Source organism: Musca vetustissima, unplaced genomic scaffold (assembly GCF_032173495.1).
Source record: "Musca vetustissima isolate MV318-11 ecotype Yass unplaced genomic scaffold, APGP_CSIRO_Mvet_v1 utg41969, whole genome shotgun sequence".
Lineage (NCBI taxonomy): Eukaryota > Metazoa > Arthropoda > Insecta > Diptera > Muscidae > Musca > Musca vetustissima.
The window spans coordinates 147,514-170,980 of record NW_026879107.1 but is presented as its reverse complement, the minus strand read 5'-3'; the positions used below and the strand labels follow the sequence as shown (position 1 = coordinate 170,980).

The following is a 23,467-nucleotide window of genomic DNA, read 5'->3' as shown; positions in this document are numbered from 1 at the left end:
TGTCCACCAAGGGCACGCTTACAGGACCATACTCTAAATGAAATTTTGCACAATTGGTAACCTATGTCCCTAATAGTCTCACTAATTCATTCTGCGTGTGGAATCGACGCTGAGATATTCCGAGCCTCAAATGTGACCATTTCGTTTCAGGACGCTTTGGATACAGACTTTGGAAATAATATAAATTTTAGTCCCTGAAAATTATATAAAAAAAGTTCGGCTGGGCCCTATACCCTCCACCGTGAGGTACTTATTCAAAATACCTACAATCAGTCAAGAGCCTTCTCTTTCTTATATTCCGAATTTTTCAATCTGGGTATCTGGTGGGGAAATTCGGCTAAGACCTTCAGCCTAACGAAATAGTACCGACATATTCTGTAGAATTACTAGAGGATTATATAAAAGTATTGTCTAATATTAAAAATTGTGTACGATGTTATATTTTATTTTCCAAAACCTGAAATGTCTCTTTACAGCCATAACGTTTGGAAAATGAATGTAGAACCGTTTCTTTGGGCCAAATCCGTTTCAGACAATTTGGAGTCGATTTACAAATGTCCGTCCGTCTGCCTTTCTGTTTGTCTGGTCGGCTGGTGTGCACGATAACTCTCGAAGGGAATAACCGATTTTATCAAACTTTGCTCATCCAATATTTCTTCCAAACTTAGTTCACGTTCGTAGATGGGAAATATTGGCCCACTCCTTTCCAAAAAAAACCCCGTAAATATTTTAGCAAATATATTTTTCAAAAAAAAAAACTCGGAATACCAAATTTCCATCCTCTCTCTTGGATAATGAGGTTTACTTACTTGCTTAGTCGGCAAATGACAGAACATTGGTTCCATAAGCCGAACTTAAAAAAGATTGCAAGATATATGAACTCTTTGAATAACTCGAAGCTGTAGTTCTCAATTTCCACAGTTGGTCCGAGTCTACGGGACATCTTACACGTTGATACCATAAGTTTGGTCTTCTCGCCATTTACTCCTGTAGGCGAGTAACATGTGTTGTTGTTGGTATACAGAGTGCACTTTCTGTTCACCATTGCCTTTCGTATGACCTTTTCCAGCAGGATGTTAAAAAGATCACACGACAAACAGTCACCTTGTCTGAATCATCGTTCGGTATTAATGGGTTCCAATAGGTCGTTTTCAGACTTTAACTGCTGACCTTAGGTCAGTTAAAGTTATTCTGCATAGCCGTATTAATTTTGCAGGAATGCCAAACGCAGACGGCTTTAAAGTCGACGAATAGGTGGAATGTGTCGATGTGTTTTTCATGGGTCTTTTCCAGGATTTGGCGCAGAGTGAAAATGTGATCAATGACAGATTTGCCAGGTCTGAAGCCGTATTGGTATGGCCCAAGAATGTCATTGACTATAAAAAATACCGAAAATGAAATGGTAGCAAAATGTGAACGCTTCTGAACGGATAGGGCTGTCGAATGCGGCTTTGTAGTTGACGAATAGGTGGAATGTATCGATGTGTTTTCCGTGAGTCATTTCCAGGATTTGTCGTAGAGTGAAAATTTGATCAATGATGGATGTACCAGGTCTGAAGCCGTATTGGTATGGCCCAATAATGTCGTTGACCATAATGAGGCTAGAAATATAAAAAATACCGAAAATGTAGTGGGTACAAAATATGGAACAATATTGAAAAAGGTCTGTAGGGATGGTTGATTAAAGACACTTCGATTGGAAAATACGGCTATACCAAAACGTCGACATGTATTGGAAATTTCCTGTATGTAAGTAAAAAAGTACCTTAAATGGGACGATATAGGTATAAAGAGGCTATATCTAAACGTGCACCGATATATCCCATTTTCATTACCAAAATTATTATTTCTTCCAAACGTAATATTTTTAATATATCATATTTACCTTCTGGTAAATATCCAGAAAAGTATAAACAAATTTGTAAATACAATCTCAATCGAGTTGAGTGTCCGATTAAATCCAAACACATTGTAATATTTTTATCAAACCTAGTTCGAAGGTAAGACCCAGCGGCCTATTTCTTCTAGTACCTTCCCCCAAATTAAAAAAAAAGAATTGACTTTGAAATTTGCTAAAACTCGACGGCTATAAAAATTATTAAAAAAAATACAGGTTATGCTTTATAGACTAATTTTTAGACAACATTCGATATGTAAAACTTTTTAAAAGATACATCTAGAAAACGGTTCCTTTAATAATTTTGTGGAATCGAAATTTATTTCTTGCAACTAACCAAAGGAAATTCTTCAATATAGTTCATTGAACTAATTGTTCGATTTATATGTATAACCACAATAAGTAACCACAAATACTCTGTAATTCCTTATATAAACCTTTTAGTAGAAACAATGGCATTGGTTTTAAAAATAATAATCATAATAAATGAATGAATTGAGTTCAGTTGAGTTGAATGCAAGTTGCCATGAATATGCAAAAAAGAACAAGCGTCTTGGAAGCAAGCCAAAAAAAAAAACATTCCACTGCCATAACTATAAAAATAATAATGATATGTCGTCTGCAACAAAAAAATAAGAATTACAAAATGCACAGTAAATTGGCTACAAAATCAGTCATGTATTACTTTTCAAACAACAACAAAATGGAGAGCAAAGTCTTCCCACCAGAACACCATCAAAGACATAAATATCCGCATATTAGTAAATTTACTAGAAATAAAATAAAAACTAACATTTAAGACTTTTGTTTTATTGTAATTGCAAGACAGAGAAAGCAAGAGAGAGAGAGAGAGGACCGAACTTGGCAAATGCCATTCTAGCATTACTGACATTTCCTGCATTGTCATGGCAAATGTCAGTAAAAAGCCCTTAAGTCATTTCCTTTCCAGTTTGTCTTGTTTTCGTTCTTTATCATTTTGCAATGCTATAACTTTAGTTGTATATTTACTTTTTTTTGCTGTTTTTGATGGACATCTTCGTTTTTTTATTTTTATTTTATTGTTATTCATCATTTTTAGTGTCTTCCCCAATGATAAGGATATGTAAACCGGAAATAAATCAACTTCGTAATTTACTCAAGAATTTATTTTACATTTATTACGGAGGGTGTTTGTAAAAAAAAGTGTTTTTAAATTAGTAAAATAAAAATAAATCAAAGGAAATTGCAATTTGTGTGAGAAAAATGTCTGCCCTTGAGGACAATGCTTAAGGATATGTCAATTTAAAAACTCGCAAATCATAAAACTCGCCAAATATCTAAATTTACCGGCAGATATATACACTCGGCCTGTGATATTTATGGTGTACATTTATCCCGAAAATTTATCTTATGTTAGTTAGTTTTCTTCAGGAGTTAGAGTCCTTCTGTAGAAGTTGTTCCAAATTTGCATCAACAATTATTTAGCATATTTACCGGGAGACACCAGGAGTAGGGCCCTAATATATTAGGATTCAATATATATTTATAGGATAAAAATGCTATGTGGATAAGAGTCCCGAATAATTATATGTATTTAGAAAACCCTTTGCCTTATTTTCAAACATCTGTGTAGTTGTAGTTTGACATTCATTTATTATCGGAATACCACTTTATATTGCTCTTACTATTATTATAATTGTTGTCCATTCTTACACATGTTACTTGGCATTTGTTGCGCCACCACAAGGACATTGTCTTCTTCTTATTGGTGTTTTTGTTGTTGTTTTCGTTGTTGTTCCAGTATCCATTATTTTTATTTTTCTCTAGGAAAACTAATTTGCACTCTGTCACAGAATGGGACATTTGTGGCTTAACCTTAATGTTTATGGTCATTTAAAGTAGACACTTCAATGTTTGGCAAGGCTTTTCCGTCGTTTGTTGTGGAGAGTAAAAGAAGAATGTCATTTTCTTACCGTCGAGCCAAGGAATGTTATATATTAGAAATGCTAAGGCATGAAATAAAAAAGAAACAATAAATTAAATTAATAATTTAGGAAACTACTTGGAAAAAATCGGCACAGAAACTATTGAAAGAGGTTTGGAAAAAAGTCTATAGAATCTCGATTTATATACAAAAACAATTTAAAAAAATGTCGTCGGTGTTGCCGATAGATATACACCCTAAGCCTATGTTTGGCGGAGGTCTTCTGAATTACACACAGATTTTATAATTCGCTTTATAGAAGGTATATATTTACAAATGTACCTCCGACCGCACGATAACTCACGAAGGGAGTAACCGATTTAATCCAGGATTTGTGCATAGTAATATTTAATCCAAACTTAAATCAATTTCGAAGATGTGAAATGAAATTCACTTCAAATTAATTCAAATTTTCCCAGGGAGGTCGCAGAAGGAGGGAGCCGACGGATCCTACTTTCTGGCTTGATCTAGGATTGGCGTCAGCGCCATCTTTTGAATTGGTAGATGGGTGGCTAGAAGCTAACAATATCCGTATAAATTATTTATTCATCCTTACCCTGTCAAGCACTTTATGTCAGCGCCATCTATTGAAGTGATAGATCCAAAAAACCGATCTTCCAAAATTGCAGATATTGCAATTAAATTGTTTGTGTTAACTTTCTTGCGGAGTAAATAATATGTCAACATTAGTTAAATATTAATAAGACCCCCATGTTTCGTTGGGCCAAATACGTTTCATACAATTTGGAGTCATTTACAAATGTACCTCCGACCGCACGATAACTCTCGAAGGGAGTAACCGATTTTATCCAGACTTTGTGCATAGTAATATTTAATCCAAACTTAGATCAATTTCGAAGATGTGATACCTCCCACATATAATGGTGAACATTTTGATAAAAAAATGTAATATCATGCGAACGGAATATCCCAATTCAACCAAACTTTGCACAACTTAATATGTTAACCATGCCTGTATAATATTGTAAGATGCGATTAATCGGTGCATTCCTTATAGTACCTCCACCACAAACTTTTGAAATTTGCATATAAAGACATATAATTTTTCTTAATGCATATAGAATTACTTAATTACTTTCTTTACTTAGCTGGCTTGTGACAGAACATTTGTTCCATAAGCCGAATTTAAAAAAATTCAAGGCGCGCCGGTCTTCCAGTTTCAAAGATCATGTACCGAGACGATGTCATCCACTTGATTTTTCCATCGGATTCGTGACCTTCTCCTTTTACGTGAACCATCAGTTGGCTCGCTATTATATGCTTTTGAGCTAAGACATCCTCATCCCTTCTCACAACGTATTCCCGGCATCTCGTCGGACTATGCTTCAGAACCATATAACAACACAGGTTGTATGTGCGTCTTGTAGAATGTGAGTTTGGACTGACGAGCGATGCTTATTTAGACCATAAAATTCCACAGTTCCACAGCTTGGTCTGCTCGCCATTTACTGCCAGGCCCACTTTGGCGGGCTCCTTCTCAATTTGTTCAAAGGTGGCTGTTAACGCTCGCAATATACGACCCATTATGTCGATGTCATCGGCGTAGGCAAAGGTGAACAGAGTGGCATTTCTGTTCACCTTTGCTTCCAGCATGACCTGTAAAAGAGATCACTCGACAAACTGTCACCTTGTCAGAACCTTCGTTGGGTATTAAAAGGCTCCGAGAGGTCCTTTCCGACTTAACTGCTGACCTTTTGCCAGTTAAAAATATTCTGCCTAGCAATATTATTTTTGCAGGAATACCGAACGCAGACATGGCTTTAAACACCTCAGAACGAATAGGGTTGTCGAATGCGACTTTATAGTCGACGAATAGCTGGAATGTGTCAGCGTAAAATTCAAGCCGTCATTATTCTAAAACTTTTACTTTCTGGGTTCTTAATATAATCGCCATGGGTGTTATTCCCCATAAGGAACATGACCTCGATTTTGTGTCACAGTGTAATTTCCAGTTATAGTCGAAATCGCTTATAACGACAGCCAAGTGTAATCAAAAAATGCGCAGAACTTTTTGCCGAACATTTAGATAACTAATATGTCCTTAGAAACAATTTCAACTGCACTTGAAAAATTATATACATTAGCATTCATTTTCGGAAAAATTGTCACAAAAATAACAATTTTGAAATATTTTGCGCAATAAATAATAAAACATAATAAAATTACAGCTGTCGCTTATAGCAAAAATACACCTATTTTTCAGAAAAATACAATTAACCCCATACTAACAACATATTTTTATTCTCCACCATTTTTTTTTTCATTCTTTCAGATTGGCCTACAGCCCAACTGTGAAAAGATACAGCCTTTGTTGCGTCAATCGCACAACGATTACAATTTAGCCGTTTTGGTTGGCATCATATTCAGCTGTTTTGGTATTGTGCTGATTGTAATGGCGTTCTTCCTATGGAGGTAAGTGGCGATTCATACTACTATATAACGTTGGGGGTTTCCGTTTTATTACAAATAACCAAAGAAACAACAACAACAAGTATACTAATAGCTAGGTTATTACTAATTATAAGGATTCATTAAATGGCTATATAGACGAAGGAACTGGTGGTAATGCTTAACGGAAGCAGTTTTTTGTTGTTTATTTTCCCGTTTTTTGTTAACTGATTTTCAGAGGCCATTTATTTATAAAAATAAAACACACACACAAACAACAACTTCCTGAGCCTTTTCCGTGTATATGTGTGTGAATCTGTGTGTTTGTTTTTGAGGTTTTCCTGTTTGTGACAGTATATACCTCCCAGTTTGTCGCTGGCATACCCCTGTAAAAAATAAAAGGTTGTGGTTAAAATTTATGATTGCTTTCATTATTTTTACAAAATTTCATTTTTATTTTCAAATTTATTTAAAAAGAGTTTTTTTGGCATCAAAAAATTAGACAAATTGCCACAGTTTTATTTTTAATAAATTTATGAAGGCAACATTTTTTACGCCCCAACATGTTCTAGTACATGCTACTGCTGGTGGTAAATTTATTTTGAAAGGTTTGTTAAACTTGGTGTTTTTTTCATTTCTTATCTTCGTGACAAGGGTCTATTCGTCGTCGCAAAGGGGTCTCGTTTTTTTGCAGTACAAAGATGCTTTTAATTTTGCTGTCCCATTTTTTTCAGTTCAGGTTAATTCTTTATGACAAGCAAACGAAAAAAGTGTCTTAGCCTTATTTAAATGCAAAACAATGACTTTCTCAACCCCACAAAAATTCCCAAAAAAAAAAACAAAAACTTTTCTTTTCAAGCAACTTGTCATGTCCTGTAATAATGGTAGTAATTTGTCTTTTCTGGTGCCTTTCATTAGGAGATTATTGATAAGTAAATGGAAATTAAAAGAGAACAAAAATAACCAAACAAAAAAAAAATACTGGAAAGATTAATTGTTCATATTGTTGTTGTCGGAAAATTTGGGGACCATTTCATTTTTGTTTGTGTACCCAACACAGAGATGGTGTGGGAAATTGGTTGAAGAATTTTGAACTTTTAGGAATATTGGTCATAAAGGCCGATATTCAATTTAGACTATGACCTTTTAAATCGACTCGATTTGTAAATCGAGATATCAAATCCTAGCTGTTTAGACTAGTTCTGTGTCAAATTTTCACTCAATATTTTAATAATTTTATTAGTAATGCTCTTCAAGATCTTACTTACTTAGCTGGCTCGGGACAGAATATTTGTTCCATAAGCCAAACTAAAAAAAGATTTCCATGCGCGTCGATCTTGTTCGCAGGTTTTCCAATTTGAAAGACCGTGTTTTGTTATGGCATCCTCCACGAATTCGTGACCTTCCCCTTCTGCGTGAACCATCAGCAGTCTCGTTTTTATATGTTTTTTTAACTCCCAAACACTCCAAGAGCTGCCTCATCTGCTTGCGCAAGTACCCACGCTTCAGATCCATATAACAGCACGGGTAGTAGTACAAGACACTGTAGAGTTTGAGTTTGGTCTGGCGAGAGACTACATCTGTTGGCCAACACTTTTTTCTCCGCATTTCAAAACTGATGTCATTATTTATTTTTTATTTATGGCGGTACCAAGGTATATAAAATCGTTGACTACCTCGAAGCTGTAGTTCTTAAGTTCCACAGTTAGTCGGAGTCTTCTGGACGTCTTGCGCGTTGATACGATCAGATTCTTGCCATTTACTGCCAGATTCCTTCGCAATTTGTTCAAAGGTTGGTCTTGAAATTAGCTTTTCTATATTTACTAGTCTTTGTTGGTGAAAATTTCCTATTTCTTTGAGCACTTATGGGGCAGTTTTTTTTCCATTGCAATATGACTTGTGTGTTTCTCCGGTTTTTCTTCTCCTTATTAGTTCATTCTATTTAGAATTTTGGACTTTTGGTCCCCTAATTACTCAATATCCACCTTTGGGCGACGTGGACTAATTTTATTCTTCACTGGGCCCAACAACCCGAATTTGTCCATCTATCTAATATTCAATCATGATATTTCAATTTTTTTCTTCTTCTTTTTTAACTTCATAACCGTATTCCCAAACACCTCTCTGCCTCACAGGACACTTCTCTTTTGCTAGTTTTGTATTCTGTTGGAATCCCTTGTTTATGGTTTATTAGTTATCTATAAAGTTTTTTGAACTTTTTTTGTTTATGATTTGTTCAGAGAGAGAGAGAGCTCTAAACTTTTTTGTTCCAAAACACTGATGTTTTCGCATTTCCTTGGAAGTCAACCTCAGAAAAATATGCAATGAGAATTGAGGTCGTCCTGTTCACCAAAAAGGAATGTATGATTTTTTTTGCTCTGTTTGGCAAAATGCATTCCACACTTCTTAACGATTTTCATTTTTTGCAAATTCAATTCCAAGTTTTTTGAAGAATTATTTTTTTTTTTTTTTTTGCTCTCATGACGTTATATTGGTTATATATGGTTTTGTTGTTGCTGTTATGTCTCAAGCAATTTTTGAAAGAGTTGAAAACTAAATGTTCGACATTAAGGTGTTGAGGATTATTGGGAGTAAAATAAATTTGACGTAATCAATTTTTTGTGAGAATAAGTAGGATTTTGTTCTACCAAATGATGATATTAAAATCAACAATGTAGTTCTAATAAAAATTTACAAACAGCTGATGATGTAAACAGCTGTTCAACAAGGACTAGAAAACGAAGCTCTCTCAAAATCTAAAAGTATTAGTACATGAGAACAACGCTGCACCTTAAGTTGTATTTTATATTCAGAACCAGACACGACACAATAAATAGTTAGTCCATTTAGCGCAGCTGACGATTCGATTAACTGTCAAAGTGCGAAGTTCATACTCAAATCCGATGTGTAATGTTGCCAGCCATGTAAAATATTACTAGAACAAATTTTAGAAATGGTCGGGACAACAACAAAGGTTTTAATTTTTAGAACATCACCAGACAGAACTACTAATCGAAATACTTTTTGTTTTTTATATATAAATTTTATTGTAGAAATTTGAAGTAGGAGAACTGAGGCCTAGATATGGAAAATGTAAAATATTTAATTTACTTCAGATTTGTCTTTTAATTATCTCCACCCTTATATCCACTTACATTATCTAATATATGCAATAATATATGCTAGCATAAATATGTGTATGGTATATCCCTGTCAATGGCATGTAAAAGTTTTGTGGCCTGCTTTCAGGGTGTTTTATTTTGTTGTTTTTCTTTTGCCCAAAAAAAGAAAGTCAGTCAGTCTGATTTTTTTCTAGTCCACATAAAAACTTTGTTGGCAAAAACAAAATTTTCTGATTTCAGAGTTTTGTACTTCATCAGTTATTGTTGGTTTATTTAGAAATATTTTTTGGCAGACTTTGTGTTTTATTTTTTTGGATTTTTTTTGTAACCTTAATGGTAAATGATTTAGAATGGAAATATCAACAGCCAGTGTCTGTATGAAGTTATATTAAAAAATATATATGAATTTTATATTATCAATAAAACTTTAGAATATTTAATATAATGTCTTATTTGCAAAAAAAAAACTTTATTTAGAATTTTTATATTAATAGTGTGGATAAAATATAATTTTGAAAAAGAATAATTATAAATAAAACAATACGATGCCTTATTAAAACCTTTTTCAAAAGGAACTAGTTCCACAGTTCATTAATGCAATCAGCCATTGTGACACCATCACCTGATCTTGCAATACGGCCTCATTGTTGTAATCCTTGAGGATTCCATTCCTCGTGGTTACGTTCGTTTCTGCACCCATTCGTTGTTACAGTGCTTCCTAGATAGCAGATGTTAGTGACGTATTCTCCATTTCTTCTAATTTTGACTGCCGATGAATTCAATGGGACACTATTTGAGTCAATTATTACATGATTCAATATCCTACATTTCCATACTAATAAGAAATTAAATAAAGTTATTTATTCAAAACATAAACATTACAATATCTTATTGATTCCCCTAAAAACTTATTAAACATTATAATTTCATTTAATTATTTATATAAATTAAACACCCAACAAAATATATTATCCCCTTTTTTGGAGGATATCCTTTTTTAGCTCAATTTTCTTTCAAAATACTTCCCATTTATCACCAATTGTTTTCTTATGTTTTTCTCTTTCTCCTTCGCTGTCTTTAATTTTCATTTAATCTTCTTCATTTTCTTATCATAAATTTAAAACACTTCGTCAAAAAATAAAGCGTCATTTCCTTTCCTTGTTTTTTTATTATTTTGCCTTTGGCCAACCAAAAACGTCATTTCCATCAGAGATTAGAAGAAGGGTTTTTTGTTGGAAAGACATTAAGTCTAAAAGCTACTTATTTTCAGGCTTACCAAAGAAAAAAAAACACACGACGCGATGAATTGTAATTTATGACTTTTCATAGTAATTAAACAACAAAAAAAGGAGAAGGAATTGTTTAAAAAGAAAATTTTATTTTAGGAATGCTGTCATTTAAAAGTTAAGGGATATAAATTAAGATATATTTGGGACAAACTGATCATCGAAGAAAGTCTTTTAAGCATATTTACACTGTAACTTAAAACGTGGCTATTTGCTTTATCTCCCAAATTATTTCTTAAATCACGATACGTTTATCATACCAAAATACATCATCTTAGATCGAGATTTATTTTAAATCGTGATGTAAATCACAGTACTAAGGAGATGCAACACTGGTTTTGTGTATGTATATGTCAACAATCATCAGCTGATTGACATTTAATGACATTCTCATGATGCAATACTAAGGTAATGTATCACAACAAAAACCGTTGTTTTTGTCTTGACCATCTGTCAAATTTTTCCTTAAAATATTTCACATGGTTGGCAACATTGCACATTGAATTAAAGTAGAAATTACGCACTTTGACAGTTAATCGAGACATCAGCTGCGCTAAATGGACTTCCTTTTTATTGTGACAATCCCATTCGGGAATAATCAACACAAAAGTACGTAAATAATTATATATCGAGGAGATCTGGGAACTTGCCCCTTTAGAACATGATATATTTCTCAGTCAGCTAATCCCAATATGTATAAATATAACATTTACATTAGTTGCCCCACACAATGACGATTTTTATCATCCCACTGCCGAGATTATCATCTTCTGTCTGGCGATAAGTGATTCAGTGTCTACAGGTGATTTGTTTATTATCAGTCATAATAATATTGCATATTGTTTTTGTTAATCTTATCAGGGTCAATTTATTTCAATGACAATAAATTTTAAAAGTTGTTAGACTACTTTTTCTGAATAATAATACAAATAAAAAAACAAATCGTAGAAGACGCCTAACGACAATAATAATCAATATACGTCTCAAAATTTTAGATAGCATTCGACAAAGGTTTCTATACATTTTTATTGAAATCCTTTGAATAACAAACGTCTGGTAAAATACGTATTCTATTTTTCTCTTTTTTTAGATCATCACTTTTAATGATGATCTCTCAGTAACGCTCTCAATTTATTTCTGTTCAACACTGATGTAGATAAAGAATTGGATCAAAAGGTACTAGAGCGAACAGGAATTACAAGGACAAAAAAACCGGACCTAGTACCATTCCTTTTGCAGAATAGATCCTTTAAACTAGTTCATTTCGGAACGATTCAACCAAAGTCCCTTACACTCATAAATCCATTTTTAACTTTCTTTTTTCTATATCCATATTAAACTCTATTACCTAAATTGAACTACAAAACTAACAAAATTACCGAATCGATTAAACGTCGTCACATCGATTCATTTTAATTACAAAATATTTCATGTAGAAATCTTGCAAACAAAAATTTGTTGACTTGTGAAGTGCAGTTTTTTTCGCCCACAATTTTTTTCTACTCCAACAATTTCCATTTCAACGACATGGTGATTGATTGCTGCATCGATGGATATTGAATAATAAAAAGAAGGACAAAATAAACTCAATAACCAAATTCACAAAATTTTAGAAAATTTAACGTGCATATATATGTGCTGCTTCAGCGTTTATTTGATATCTCAAATTCAATTTGATTTATTCGAAATAAATAAATATTTTTTCGAAGTGAAAAAAATCGTTAGGATTTTTACAAGCGACGAGGAAGATATTACTAGTGTTGTGCAAATGAACTATTGCACACAACGCACAATCTGGAATAGGTCCAACAATTTCTTTCATCGAGGTCCTTTTGCATTTAAGTTGAAAACAGAACTCACATAGGAAGAGTATTTATTAGATTCGGATTTATACGAACGATGAGTAAGATATTATTAGTGTTGTACCGTTCGGTAAAGAAATAGTTTAAATGAATCATTCATTAATCCTTTTGAGAGCCTAGATCTCCTCCCTCCTTTAGTTCTAGAAGTTCACGCAACATTATTTGACTCTCTGTCTCCCATTTAAGATGGGAAATTTCAGAACTATGGAACTAAATCAATGACTTAGTTTATATTTCACGATTGGACGGAAACTGAAATTCAGGAACGAAATTGCTCAACTTCAATTACTACTATTCATATCGACTTTAATTTTTTCCATAAAATATCCTTTGACAATATTCAGCTTTCAAAATAAAGGTTAGTTGTAAATTCCGTGGATTCAAAATTCCCGTAAAAACCTAATATCCTTGAAAAAATGACCTGGTTAGTGTTCATCTTTGTGATCTCACAAAATCAATTTTTTTCTCCAAATCTAGAAATTAAGTTTTTCGTTTATTTAACCAAAAATATATAAATCAGAAAATAGCTCCGTAACGCAGTTCGCCTTCAAACGGCTCACAATAAAAACACAATTCTACCAGTGAATCATGCCAAAGAGTTTGAACATGGAACAATATTTAGGTAGTCCATTTAGCGATGCTGACTATTCGATTAACTGCAACGTGCGTAGTTTCCATTTTAATTCGATGTGCAATGTTGCCAACCACGTTTTAAAGCTCAATGAGGGTAAACCTAATTTCATTTTTAATGACGATCTCTCAGAAACGCTCTCACACACTCTTAATGTAGTTCTGTTCAACACTGATGTAGATAAAGGATTGGCTCAAAAGGTACTAGGTGAACTAGATCGAACAGGAACTACATGGACAAAAAAACTGGACCTAGTACCTACCATTCCTTTTGCAGAATAGATCCTTTAAACTAGTTCATTTCGGAACGATTCAACCAAAGTCCCTTACACTCATAATTCCATTTTTAACTTTCTTTTTTTCTATATCCATATTAAACTCTATAACCTAAATTGAACTACAAAACTAACAAAATTATCGTATCGATTAAACGTCGTCACATAGATTCATTTTAATTACAAAATATTTCATGTAGAAATCTTCCAAACAAAAATTTGTTGACTTGTGAAGTGCAGTTTTTTTCGCCCACAATTTGTTTCTACTCCAACAATTTCCATTTCAACGACATGGTGATTGATTGCTGCATCGATGGATATTGAATAATAAAAAGAAGGACAAAATAAACTCAATAACCAAATTCACAAAATTTTAGAAAATTTAACGTGCATATATATGTGCTGCTTCAGCGTTTATTTGATATCTCAAATTCAATTTGATTTATTCGAAATAAATATTTTTTCGAAGTGAAAAAAATCGTTAGGATTTTTACAAGCGACGAGGAAGATATTACTAGTGTTGTGCAAATGAACTATTGCACACAACGCACAATCTGGAATAGGTCCAACAATTTCTTTCATCGAGGTCCTTTTGCATTTAAGTTGAAAACAGAACTCACATAGGAAGAGTATTTATTAGATTCGGATTTATACGAACGATGAGTAAGATATTATTAGTGTTGTACCGTTCGGTAAAGAAATAGTTTAAATGAATCATTCATTAATCCTTTTGAGAGCCTAGATCTCCTCCCTCCTTTAGTTCTAGAAGTTCACGCAACATTATTTGACTCTCTGTCTCCCATTTAAGATGGGAAATTTCAGAACTATGGAACTAAATCAATGACTTAGTTTATATTTCACGATTGGACGGAAACTGAAATTCAGGAACGAAATTGCTCAACTTCAATTACTACTATTCATATCGACTTTAATTTTTTCCATAAAATATCCTTTGACAATATTCAGCTTTCAAAATAAAGGTTAGTTGTAAATTCCGTGGATTCAAAATTCCCGTAAAAACCTAATATCCTTGAAAAAATGACCTGGTTAGTGTTCATCTTTGTGATCTCACAAAATCAATTTTTTTTCTCGAAATCTAGAATTTAAGTTTTTCGTTCATTTACCAAAAATATATAAATCAGAAAATAGCTCCGTAACGCAGTTCGCCTTCAGACGGCTCACAATAAAAACCAGTGAATCATGCCAAAGAGTTTGAACATGGAACAATATTTAGGTAGTCCATTTAGCGATGCTGACTATTCGATTAACTGCAACGTGCGTAGTTTCCATTTTAATTCGATGTGCAATGTTGCCAACCACGTTTTAAAGCTCAATGAGGGTAAACCTAATTTCAAAAATTAGTTCAAATTCAATTAAATTTTTCAATGTACGTATGTATGTTTAATTTTTTTATATTTGTGATACAAATTATTTAGATAAAAACACAACTCATTTTTATATATAATAATTTTCCATTCCATTCCTACTGGAGTAGTCATAATCCAATTATTCAAAATTTTTAATCCTAATCTATAATAATCAAAAACTTTTTTTTTGTAATTTAATCGGTATAATATTCTTTAGTAGTTAAATATCCCTCCCTTTTACATATCTAATATTCTATATTATATCTAATATTCTATATTAGATATAAACTATGTCAATTTATACCGCTAAAGTTATTAATATATCAACATATATTTGAAACATTTTTTTTTGTCATTCCCTTATTTTCAATGAAGGTCAGATTTGTAAAAAATATATACATACATATATTGACAAATACCCGGAATTTTTCATTTAGTTGTCTAAACTCTATATTTTTGTTACTGTTGAGAATTTAATTAAGTTTTTATTATTATGTTTACCATGCTGTTCTGTGTTTAAACTGATGCTGTTATTAGTTGCCTTTTTTTCCTGGTAATTTTCCTAGTTTTCTGTTTAGTTGTTGACGCTAAGGCGCGTGGTTGGGCGCCACTCCCCTGGGAAGTCGGCCCTCTGAACAAAGGAAACCTTTAACGGTCATCCGAAAATGAAGCCCTTCCTGGTTATGGCTTGGCCCAATGTTAATAGTGATGCCCGGGTTGTTTGGCAAAACAGACACCACCACGCACAGACGCACGCCCTCTGTAAGTTGGCCGACAATCTGTGTCGAGTACCATAAAAACGACACAATTTTGTTCGTCCTCTTCTGCATCTTCTGCCTTGCCACCCTCCCTCCCTCGGCTGACTGCATTTTGTATCCTTTTAATTTGTAAAAGATGTAAATTACCATTTATGCTTTTGTTTTGCTTAAGTGGAGAGAAGTGGCGCCCGAAAGAGAAATGGAACTTTCCAGTATACTTCTTCTTCAGCTTCTTTTACAGCAAGCACCGAGTGAAAACTCGTTGCCCTGTTTGCTTTGTACTTAATCCTTCTTCTTCTCCTACTTTTTTTGGCATATTTTCAAGTTGCGTTGGATTATTGTTGGCCTAACAGACAGACAGGCATACAGTCAGTCAGTCCGAGAGATAGTCCCAAGATGAGTTAATTTTTATTTTAATGCAATTAAGTCATGATTTCAGTCCACAATCGTAGTCATCGCCTCCATCTCATCATCGGCAGTGCCTTCATCCGTAATGACATAATGAGGAGGAGGAGGCAGGCAGGCAGACTAGTGTTGGTATTCTTAAGTTAAACTCTTTTAAGTTTTTGTTGAATAAGAACTCGAAATTGAATACTTTGGTCCTGCAATTTTTTTGATCAGTTAAAAAAATAAAAAAAAAAACAATAATAATCTCACATTGTAAACAACTTGAATGGAATGAAATGAATAATAAATAAGTGAAGTATAAAAAATATACTTCGATAAACCGCACATAAGATGATGGTATCCGATAAATAAATGTTAAAAATATAATAGGCAGAAGTTTTCCTTCTTTAATGGTTAAATATAAATAATTGAGTTTTTTCATTATAATTATTATTTTGTATTGAGAAAGTGTAACCTTTTGTTGCTATAAGTCTCCATTCTGATTCTGACCAACTTTTTTCTTCTCATTGCACTAAGCAACAAAACAATTGAACAGATGATGTGCTGGGTGTTGTCATAGTTACGCCAAACAGTGTAGATCATTTGAGTGAGCGAGAGAACGAGAATAAGTTATTTTAGTAATGCCATATCAGCGATTTTGAATACCCTAAGCATTATGTGTAAAGAGACGTCAAGTTTATTTGAAACAAATGTGTTTCAGACAATTTCAAAGAGAGTAACCACTTAAAAATCGCCTAATACTAGAGTTGTGTCGGTACGATCGATCAGATTCGTTCATTTAATTCATTTTGCTCTAGTCCCTTTTTGTTTTTCTTCTTTGTTCTCATAGTTCCTTTTCATGCAATCGCTCATCTAGATAGATCTTTCCGTTCATTGACAGAATTTAATATAACTTCTAGTGCATTATTGAACTACTTCATGAATGAGATTACCCAATACCACATATGGAACTAAATGAATGACTAGTTCCTTTCACGAAGCGAATTGGAAAGCTTCGAACTATATGGACGCTCAGGACCTTGTGGAATCATTTATCATCTTGATATATTCGTCGCAGTTCGGAAACATTTTTTTACGAATACATAATTGAAAACATGACTACCGATTGCTATCGATCAAAGTCTCCTTTGCTTTGCACCAGGAGCTAATAGGGCATTTATTTAAATATTAGGTTGCACAAAGTTTGGTTCAAATCGGATATTATAAAATTATTTATTTTCACAATTTTGACTATTTTGTGGGGAAGGTACCAGAAGGAGTGGAACAATATTCATTATATTCGAACTTCAACTACGTTTGGAAGAAATACTATCATATGTGAAGTTTGGATAACATCAGTTACTTCTTTCGAGAGTAATTGCGCGCGTTTGTAAATCGGACGGACATTTGTAGCCATAAGGCAAAACAGCTAAAGCATTTTTTGAACTGGAAATCGGGGAATTGCACAATTTTTCTTAAATTATATCACCGGAATGATAACAAACTTTGCCTTAATTAATCAAAATGATCGCTTTTTAATTAACTTTATTCAAAAAATCTCTGATCTCCTCCATCACATAACATTGCATCTGGCAACACAGCCAAATACCAGTTCCTTATCTCTCACCCGTGCTCTCGCACACCCTTAACAAAAAAATAAACGAGAATTCTACAGCAGACACAACAAGATACAACACGTACCGAACGAACAATATAGAGAAAATAAGGCATGGCAGAGAGCGGTGAGCGGCAGCAGCAACAGAATAGAATAAAGGAAAAAACACAAACGGACTAAAGAAAACAAAGCTGACTGACTGGCTGGTTGGTTGGCTGGCTGGCTGCTGATGGTTGATATTTTACAGACGAATTAAAACTAATGAAAACAGTTGCCAACCGATCGTAGCGCTGATCGTGAGAGCTAAGTTAAACCAAAAAAATAAAAATGTACCATAAATGAAATAAAAAAACGCGGGAGTTCGAGGTTCAATTTCTTTTGTCCATCCATCAGTATATCCAACATTTAGAAGAAGTGAATGTAACCAACCAACAGTAAAAAAAAATCCGCACCTTTTCGTTCCGAATAAAAGTGAATTATTAGAATATAAACGAAACGCTGAGATACAAAACATCGAAATTTGTCAAAATCACACACAAGAAAAAAAAAACAAGGCAAATTAGAAAAGAAAATCGAGCAAACACAAGATAGAAACACACGGCTGCAGCGATAAGACGACAAATGACAACGCATTTGTCAACTAGTTAAACGCAATTGTTTCGTCGTTGAGGCAGATACGGGTTCGTGTAATCTGTCCGTCGGGCCGGTTCAGATTGTTCTATCTCGAATTTGGACTAGGTTGCGCTACTTACTACACGTACGCATTTACCAAAAAAAAAATCGACAAACGTACTCACGCCCTCTACTATTTAAAAAAAATCGATGGATGGACAACCTTAAAAACCGTAGTAATTTTAATTTGTTCTCTGTAAATCAAAGAGAAAAAGTATGAGGTAGAGAGAGTAAATGCATTTATTGTCTTGTTTAATGGAGTGAAGTGATACCAATCATGTGATTTATGATTTCTTCTCAATAGAATCAATGCAAAAACATAAAAAAACACACAGTTTGTCTGTTCTGTGCATTCATGCTCTTCGACATCAACAGTGTCTGTCTGTCAGCATGCATAGATATGACGCAATGTGGAAACAAAACATCACCGAATGACAGCAAATATTCTACACACACAGTGTTGACACTTTTGAATATTTGTCACTGAGAGAATACGAGAGAACAACAACAAAAAGTGCAGCAAACAACAGTTCTACTATGAAATGTTAAAACAGCGACAACAACAACTAAAGAAATACAAAAAAACTCATGAAAGAGTCAGTCACAAAAAACGACGAGAATTGTGCCAACAAACACAAATACACACTTCACAATCAGACAAACAAATACCAACACACAGCTCCACACCGCCCATATAACAATCAATAGAGAATCAAAATAAAACAAACTAAAAATTAATAAAAATGACGGAGAAAACAATAACAGCGACAACGTATGAAAGACCGGCTAAAACTAAACGCGGTAATTGGTTTACGTAAGTTTCGTCGTCTTTATTAAAATCAGTTTTAGTTAGTCGTCTCTGTGCATAACCAAAAATGCGCTAACCCGCATTCTTGCCTTCTGCACACCCGTAGTACTACTACTACGGCCCCAACCATTGATTTGCTAGAACAAACAAAAACAGTGTAGTTTTAATAAAATATACTGTGTACCATAAGTGAGCCACCCAGCAATTGGTCGTTAGGTAGGGTAGGCTGGCTGGTTGGAAAAAGTGTGCCGGTTTTTTTATTCTTTTTTTTCGACATTTGCGCCTTAGCTTGAATTGTGATAAGAAATTCATGTCGAAATAAAGATAATAATTCTTTTCAAATCCACAATAGGTTAACATACTTCAGTGCTCTACTCCCAGAATGTGTAAGGGAATTTTTGAGACTTTGCAATAGGTCATTCCAATAGAACTGGTAATAAGTACGAATTGAAAGACATAATTCGTATACAATTGTTGTGCCCAATTAGCCAACATTTCAAAAGGTTAAATAACAAAATTTTTGTGGTAATAAAAATTTAATAAAGTATTTCATGGCTGAACAGGGGACATGCACTGTAAGTCGCTTAACTGAAAAATATCGGATAATTGAAATTGATTTGATAGGTTAATCGCCCACAATTTACTCCGTATAAGTGAAACTTCACATAACTGAAAATATCGGATAACTGAAATATCGAAACCTACGAATTCGATGAAAATAAGCATTATAAAATTCCTAAAACTGAAAAATTTTATGATAAGTTCGGATAACTGAAATTATTTTCAGTTAGCCGAACACCGCTTAGATTTTTTCCGTTTCAGTAAAGCGGAGTCGACTGTATAGTTATAATCGTCTTCAAACAACTAAGGACTTATTTAAAAGCATAACAAGATCAAGTTCAGTACGCCATGTATGATCTTCGAGTTTGCAAATTCATAATCTACCGGTTTTAAAATGGTATAATCTCAAAACATGGACTGACCTATATTGTTCATTTTTCGGACCTTTATATATTGGTTGTGTAGAAACATTGACTTATATTAAGAAATTAGGCTATTGCATTTTTTACTCAAATTACAGTTATATAATTTAAAAACAGTGAGAGAAGCAGTATATTCGGACGGGCCGAACTACCATGAAAATCTAACTTTCTGTGACGTTCTGCATATAATAACGACCTCTAGAGCGATCACAAAAACCCGACAAAATATCAAAAATAAAAGGGGCCTTCTTTGCCCAGAACCCACTACACATTCAAAATTTCATGACGATTGGTCCATAACTGTGGCCTATATCGTGTTTACAATTTATAACGGACAGACGGACGTTCTAGTTCCTTTTGATGCAATTGCTAATCTAGATAGATCTTTTCGAATTTAATATATCTTCTAGTGCATTATTGAATAAATGGAACTATGGAACTAAGTGAATGACTAGTTCTTTTCACGAAGCAAATTGAAACCCTTCGAACTACTTCATGAATGAGATTACCCAATATCACATATGGAACTAAATGAATGACTAGTTCCTTTCACGAAGCGAATTGAAAAGCTTCAAACTACAACCTTCAGTTCATATGGACGCTCAGGACCTTGTGGAAGCATTTATCATCTTGATATATTCGTCGCATGTCTAGATTGAATCAGCTAGTCGAGATATGATTAGGATTAGGATGTAGGATTATTTTGTATTATCTTGAGATATTGTTCGTCGTCAGGTAATTTTCGATCGACCTGGATTTCGTGATCCTTTGTGATTCAATTCATTTTTTATGTATATTTTTTTATGTTCACAATCCATCTACAGTTGATACGTTTAATCTGCTTTTGTAAGACATGTCAAAACATGGACAAGTTATCGAAAACGTGGACCGATATCTCCCATTTTTAATATCCTACATCCTAGTAGTAGTTGCAATTGAATACCATATGTTTTAAATATTCGATCTCTTTCGTTATTTCAGAGGACGGATATGACTAAATCGTCATCATATTATATTTTGGTACGAAGAATTCTTCGTATTAAAATATGGCTGCTGAGCCTTTAAACACCGAAGAAGGATTTATTAAATGCAAACCCATTAAAACTCAAATTACAGCCAGTTAATTTCACAATAATAAGTAATATCCGAGGTCTAAATTTTAAAAACATGATTTCTTTCCAATTGCAATGTGATTCACCTGTTCCATCATCTATTTCTCCAATGCCCTATAGTATAAACAATAAAATCGTAAGATACAGTGCTTCATAAATCTGTAGAAAATATAGCTTAATACAATGCCATTTAATTTTGTCTATAATCTTGTCACCTGCCTTTAATTTGGAATGCCAAACGCACTACTTCAAAGGAAAGGAATACTATTATAAAAATACTCCCCAAAATTGGCAATAGAAACATGTGCTTTGATTTGAGCTCCTAAATGTATACTACATTTATTTCAACTTAATCATTGCAAGATGTTTATAACTTTTACCAATAAAACATTTCAGTGGTTAATTTCGTTCAATGTTACTTTCTGACGTAAGCACATCAGCTTGAAAAATATAAAGGATTGTTAAATGACCTTTTAAATATAATTAACGTATACATTAAAATATGAAGTAAATAAGTACTTGTTATGTTAATATATTAATTATATTTATAAATACATCAAAGAATTAACACCTTTATTTAAAAGGAAAATCAGAGATTCTAAACAAAACTACGATGAAGTTTGTTTTTTCTTAAGAAACAACTTTCTATTTTATTTCAAAAAGTAGAGAACTCATTAATGCTATAAATATTTACTTTGTAATGCATTAAATGCATGCATCTAAAATTTTCTCAAGATGTATGAATGTCTTATCGTTGCCCACCCTTCTCTACAATTATTTACGCATCTATAAATGTGATATCAGTTTGTCTTGAATGCAAATGAGATTTTTTTGTATTATTTATTCAACGTTTTGAATATGGATATGATTTTTATGAATAGGCAAATTATCAACAACAACGACGACAAACAAATTGTTTTCAATAAAAATTAGGACCTCGTTTTTATGCAGGTGTGATGCTAGTACGTGCGTTTTATTATTGTTTATGGATATGAACATTAACAAAAAATACAAAAAACAAATTTTTTCAGCTACAAATGAAAGGAGGGGTTGGTCATAGCAATCAATATGTAGAACATATTTTTTATAACTACAGTAAAACTATATAAATCCAAACGAAGTTATATTAAAGTCCGCAAAAGTGGTGACAACAATTGATATAAGGGAATAATTCTTAAAGATTATAATTCTGATTTATCATCTTATTGTAATTATTCATCACATTGATGTACAATTTGGTCCGAGAATATTTAAATATTAGGACTGTATATTACATAATACCTATACTTTTCGAATCCTTGCATTTTATAAGGACATACTCTACCGTCACTGCAATTTTTGCATCCCTTTCTAAAGATAAGATTCTGCTTAATCAATATTTGCAAAGGTTTAGGAGAATCATTTCCACGAGTCATTTCATTAGGTTCGGAAGTAGTCAAATTCATGCAATTTTGGCATTAAAACTGCCCCTATAGTAGCTTGTATAAGAATGACGGAATTATTATTTTTTACAGAAGAGCTATATGACTTGAGGACTTTTTCTTCTCTCGAGATTGTGGTATTTTTCTTCTTTAGTTCTTCGTTTCATAGATGAACTCTAGCTCGGTTCCTACTATGTAGTAGATATGTAGATCTTTCTATAGAATATCCTCCTATCTAGTTTATGAGACACTTTCAAATCCCAGCTCTGCCTCTCAAAATATCTTTAATCCTCCCTCGTTTATTTTTTCTTACTTCCCATAGAAAACTAAAATTAGTTCAACGAATAAATATAAACAACTACACAAATCTAAACCATAGTGTCGTTAAATTTTCCTAATTTTATTTTTCTATTCATCTTCAAGGAACAAGAAATTGTTAATGCTTGGCTAAATTTTTATAGTTAACTATTCATAAGGTTGAACAACAAGTACACACTACATTATCTGTATACAATATCTAAGCTGTGACATGGAGGCGTTCGCGAGGAAAGGTGTCTACATAGGTGTAGTTGTGGATTCCACAAAAACCTTCCGCCGCACCAAAACCACATAAACGTACTGTAGTATTCGTCATCGCCTTCATCAAACGGTGTGCACATTTTGATGATAGCAACAATTCGCTAGCTAGCTATAGCTAGTCTGCTTGACGCCAAAACAGACAGATATAATCTTCTTTGAAATTTTGCAATACCCTTCAGATTTTCTAAGAAATTCCGCAAGCAACGAAGCATTTTATTTTTACGTATTTTCTTTCTTCAATTGACAAAAGCATGGAAAAACCTCAATACTTATTCTCAGGTCGCCTTCATCAGCTTTGCGCATCTCTAGATATTTTCTTTT

The 23,467-nt window shown here is 33.3% G+C and overlaps 1 protein-coding gene across 1 annotated transcript in view; it reads left to right on the top strand.

Annotated features, from left to right (window-relative positions):
* The window catches only part of LOC133323928 (tyrosine-protein phosphatase 99A), a 67,114-nt gene that overhangs the window by 39,261 nt on the left and 4,386 nt on the right, over positions 1–23,467 (top strand). Inside the window, exon 5 of the mRNA XM_061532830.1 lies at positions 6,154–6,293. Within this exon, the coding sequence (XP_061388814.1) occupies positions 6,154–6,293 (140 nt within the window). The remainder of the gene's footprint in view (positions 1–6,153; positions 6,294–23,467) is intronic.